Raw genomic sequence first — 4,537 nt, 5'->3', positions numbered from 1 at the left:
GCTTTCTCTATCACGCGCGCGCGCGCACGCACGCACACGTATGGATATGAATGTACTGGTGTGTATGTTTGTGTCACTTGCTACCTAATGATAATGATAATAATAATAATAATAATAGTAATAGTAATTGGTGCATTTGGAAGTAGCAGTGTGAAGGTAGAACATCTACCAAAAATCAGCATTGCTTGGAACTGCAAGAATTCTTCACGGTTCTTGAAGCATGACCAGTAAACAAGTGTCACCTTAGTCTGCCGGCTGTGAACAGCTGACACTTGCCATCGTACCCACCAAAATAAGCTGTGAGTTTTCATCAAATAATGATAATAATAACCCTTTCTACAATAGGCACATGGCCTGAAACTTGGGGGACAGGGATAATCGATCGCATCAACCCCAGTTTTTGACTGGTACTTATTTTATCGACCCCGAAAGATTGAAAGACAAAGTGACCTTGGCAGAATTTGAACTCAGAATGCAATGCTGGAAGAAATGCTGCTAAGCATTTTGTCCAGCATGCTAATGATTCTGCCATATTGGTTTGAGATTGTGGCATAGGGCTAGCAAGTTTGTAATCAGGGGTGAATTGACTACATCAACCCCAGTGTTTCACTGGTATTTATTTTATCGATCCTCAAAGGATGAAAGGCAATGTTGACCTCAGCGGAATCTGAACTCGGAACATTAAGATGGTTGAAATGCTGCTAATAATGATAATAGTAGTAGTAGTAGTAAAAGCTGTTCTGTTGGGGACAGCTAGGATTTTGAGAGTGGTCCTTGGATATTGAATGTCTCCCATGGAAATGAACAACCAAGCATGGAAGCTTATAATGTGTGGAAAGAGACCCTGTGAGACCTCTGGCAGCAGGCTGCTATCCGCTCTCACAGAAGCTACCAGAACAAACAAGACTGAATGTTCTGTGAAGTAAAGTGATAATAATAATAATAATAATAATAATAATAATAATAATAATAATAATAATAATAATAATAAATAGAATATTGCTTGAATGTTGTTGAGAAACTATGAAATATAATAAACTGAAGAAACTTGATTCCCATTTCCTTGTATGTAAAGAGAGACAGCCCAACGTTTTCCCTTGGTACTTCAGACATCTACAGCATCTCATTAATATTTTAAACTCTCCCCTCCACTAATTATTTTGAACACAATGAAATAATTCCTCTCTCATCTACTCTGTCTCTCCAGGCATTTTATTTATTTTTTCTCTTTTTTTTTCACAGCCTCATCAACATTTAAACACCATCAACATTTAAAGTCTATTTTCCATGCTGTTAAAGTATAAATTGTGGACTGATGGAGTTATGCTTATGGTCACAATGAAAACTAATACCTGTTCACTGGTTGTATGATATTGTTTAAACAAACTTTAAATTATGTAAACAACTCCCAGTTAATCTGGTTTCCCATTGTTACTATGGCAACTACAGAAGTGTTCTCTCTCACTTATCTTCTCTCTGGTCAGGTACTTTTTATTTAGGGGATAGTGAGAGAGCAGTAGATCAAAGACAAACTGGTTTCATTTCACCCCCCCCCCCAAAAAAAATAGCATCCTACCTATTTGACCATTCTATCTGAAACCAAGTAAATGATGATAGAATAAAAGGTGATATCAATTGAATATCATTTTCTTTGTAGAAGGGCAGTGGACAGGGCTGGCTCAAGGTACCACCAACTCGAGCAGTCGCCCGGGGCACCATCTACTTTTTAGTCTACATTTTCAGGTTTTCTCCTTGTGAAAGTTTTTTTAAATTACACTTGTAAGGTTGCTGGGGCACCAGCAACCCTAGGGCCAGCCCTGGCAGTGGATTAGCAGAATTGATAGAGTAGTGGACAAAATGCCTTGTGGTGGTTTGTTCTGGCTTTTGATGTTCTGAGTTCAAATCGTGCCAAGGCCAACTTTGCTCTCTGTCTCTCCAGGGTCGTTAAAATAAAATACCATCCAAATACTGGGGTTGAAGTAATTGACTAACACTTTCCCTTGAATTTCCACTCTTGTGTCTCTATCTCTTCTATTTTTGGTAGACATTTAACATCATTACTGGAATAATCGTGACATTTAATTTCATTGTGAAAGGGTTAAGAATGTGAAAATGTTGACAAGATAGTTGTATATACCAACCTGTATTCTGTGTCAGATTTGAAGAATTTGACCTATTCAACTGTAGGAAGTCTTTTGAAAGGGACGATATTGAAGCCCCATGGATATTCTGTGATCCTTTGGGATCCATCGTTTTCCTGGAGTTGTTTAAAGCCGTTATACTTCTTTGAGGTGGATGCTTAGGTGACCAAGGTTTGTTGATGTTGTTGTTGTTGGAATTATTTTCTGAGTTCATTCCAGCCTGAGGAATACTGTTTCTGGCTACAAGAGCAGACCTCAATGGTGGCTTTTGGTGCAGTACATTAACTGGTGCCATTTTAGCACTAGGAACCAATTGCCCCAATGAGCTATCATCAGCTAACTCATCACTTCTAATTTTATTGGAATGATTGTTAAATGAAGATTCTTTATTCAGATTTCTTAGAGGTGTTGGAAAGGAAGCAGCGACACTGTTGAATGGAATTGCCATTTGTGGTGGTGGTAGTGGTGGTGGTGGTGCTGCTGCTGATGGTGGTTGCTGATTTCTATGGAACAGAGATCTTGAATGCAATACTGAATTCTGGGGAGATTTCTGTGAATCTAAAATTGGAGGTTGAACTGTACTTGGATAATTGAGGGCTTCATTTGTCAAATTATAATTTTTCACCATATTATCTTTGTTAGCCTATTAATTAAGAAAAAGAGAAATTATTTGGCAAAAAGAACCGATAGAAAAAGTACCAAACTTAACAGGAAACAAAGCATAATTACTGGGGGGTGATTTGTTGGGCTAAAACCTTTCAAGGTGGTGCCCCAGCATGGTCGCAGTCCAAACAACTGAAACAAATAAATTCACTGAAAGATACCAAGATGCGAAAACGAACATGGTGTCAGTGGTCTCAGAATGGTGAGATAACATGGCAAAAGCTTTCAGAGCCAGCTTGAATAATGGTTGGACAATAAGAAGCCTAATAATTTATTTAAAATGAAAATTAAATTATGTGGCTTTAGCAAGTTTAACAATGAGGTGGAGGAAGTGAGGTAGGGAGGGGGCGCCCGACAAAAAGAAATTTGAGAAGGCACTAGTTACCTCCCTTGCAATAAACGTGTTAATATCAAACCTACAGCCACCACCACCCCCTCATGCCATTCACTGACAACTATGGGTTGCCAAGCAACTATTTTAAAGGAGAACATAGTTAATATTTGATAGAAATTTCACTAGTAAATGGCAAGAGAAAGTGGAGAGCATCAAATTAAGTTTGTAATTTCTGAGTTGATATTATTTCATTGTGCTTAGGTTTGGCTTAATTAATCTGGGTTGACACCATTAATCACTTGTTTGGTGTACATGGAGGTGTGTATGGTATGTAGAATGGTGATAGACGAAGACAGCTGCAGTTCTATGATGAAAACGACCCCTACCACCAGCCAGCCAGCCAGCCAGCCAGTCACGTGATCATTTACCAATCAAGCAAGCACACAACCAGATAGACTTTATTCTCATCAGGGAATGCATCAAGCAAATGATTGTAAATGTCAAGTGTTTCTTTGGTGAAGAATTTGCCACTCAGCAGAGATTGGTAATTTAGTGGTTTCAGAAAATAAAAGCAAGATGAGTCCAGAGACAAAAGACAATCTGCAGGAAGACAACATGGAGACTGAAAGAACTCAGAGTCAGATTCAAAGAAGTTTGAGTTGACATCTATGAGAAAAGGAGAAAAAGAGACTTATAACATCATCATCATCGTCATTGTCGTCATCATCATCATCATCATCATCATTTAACATCTGTTTTCCAAGCTGGCATGGGTTGGATGGTTTGATAGGATCCAATGAGCCACAAGGCTACATTGTGCTCTACGTCAGCTTTGGCATGGTTTCGAGGGCTGGATTCCCTTCCCTTTTAGCCAAGGCAGCCAAAAGTACTTTCCGTTGGTCTGAGACTGAGTGAACTATTCTCTGTTATGACTTTAGTTGGTAGCACAACAGTCTTTTATCTTTTTGCTTGTTTCAGCCATTGCACTGCTGCCAAGCTGGAGCACCGTCTTGAAGGGTTTTTTGCCAAACAAATCGATCGCAATGTTTGTTTTTATTTTTAAAGTCTGGTACTTATTCCATTGGTTCCTTTTGCCAAACAACTAAGTTACATGGATGTAAACAAACCAACTCTGGTTGTCAGGTTTTGTTAGAGATAGACACAGATATAAACACACACACATGCATGCACATGCATGCAATGCACACGCACACACACACACACACACACACACACACACACACACACACACACACATAATGGGCGCCTTTCAGTTTCTGTCTACCAAATCCACTTAGAAGGAACCCAAGGTGCTGTACAGTGAAACTGAACCTTAAACCATGTGGCTGGGAAGCAAGTCATGACTGAAATAATGTTTAAGTTTACAGAGTAATTTAGT

The 4,537-nt window shown here is 39.0% G+C and overlaps 1 protein-coding gene across 3 annotated transcripts in view; it reads right to left on the bottom strand.

Annotated features, from left to right (window-relative positions):
- The window catches only part of LOC106871370 (probable cyclin-dependent serine/threonine-protein kinase DDB_G0292550), a 92,334-nt gene that overhangs the window by 20,014 nt on the left and 67,783 nt on the right, over positions 1 to 4,537 (bottom strand). For all 3 annotated transcript variants that reach the window (XM_052976725.1, XM_052976728.1, XM_052976727.1), the window contains one exon: positions 2,142 to 2,784. In XM_052976725.1, the coding sequence (XP_052832685.1) occupies positions 2,142 to 2,784 (643 nt within the window). The remainder of the gene's footprint in view (positions 1 to 2,141; positions 2,785 to 4,537) is intronic.

This window comes from Octopus bimaculoides, chromosome 25 (genome assembly GCF_001194135.2).
Source record: "Octopus bimaculoides isolate UCB-OBI-ISO-001 chromosome 25, ASM119413v2, whole genome shotgun sequence".
NCBI classification, from domain to species: domain Eukaryota; kingdom Metazoa; phylum Mollusca; class Cephalopoda; order Octopoda; family Octopodidae; genus Octopus; species Octopus bimaculoides.
The sequence above is the reverse complement of the archived record's forward strand: the minus strand, read 5'-3'. Positions and strand labels throughout refer to the sequence as shown.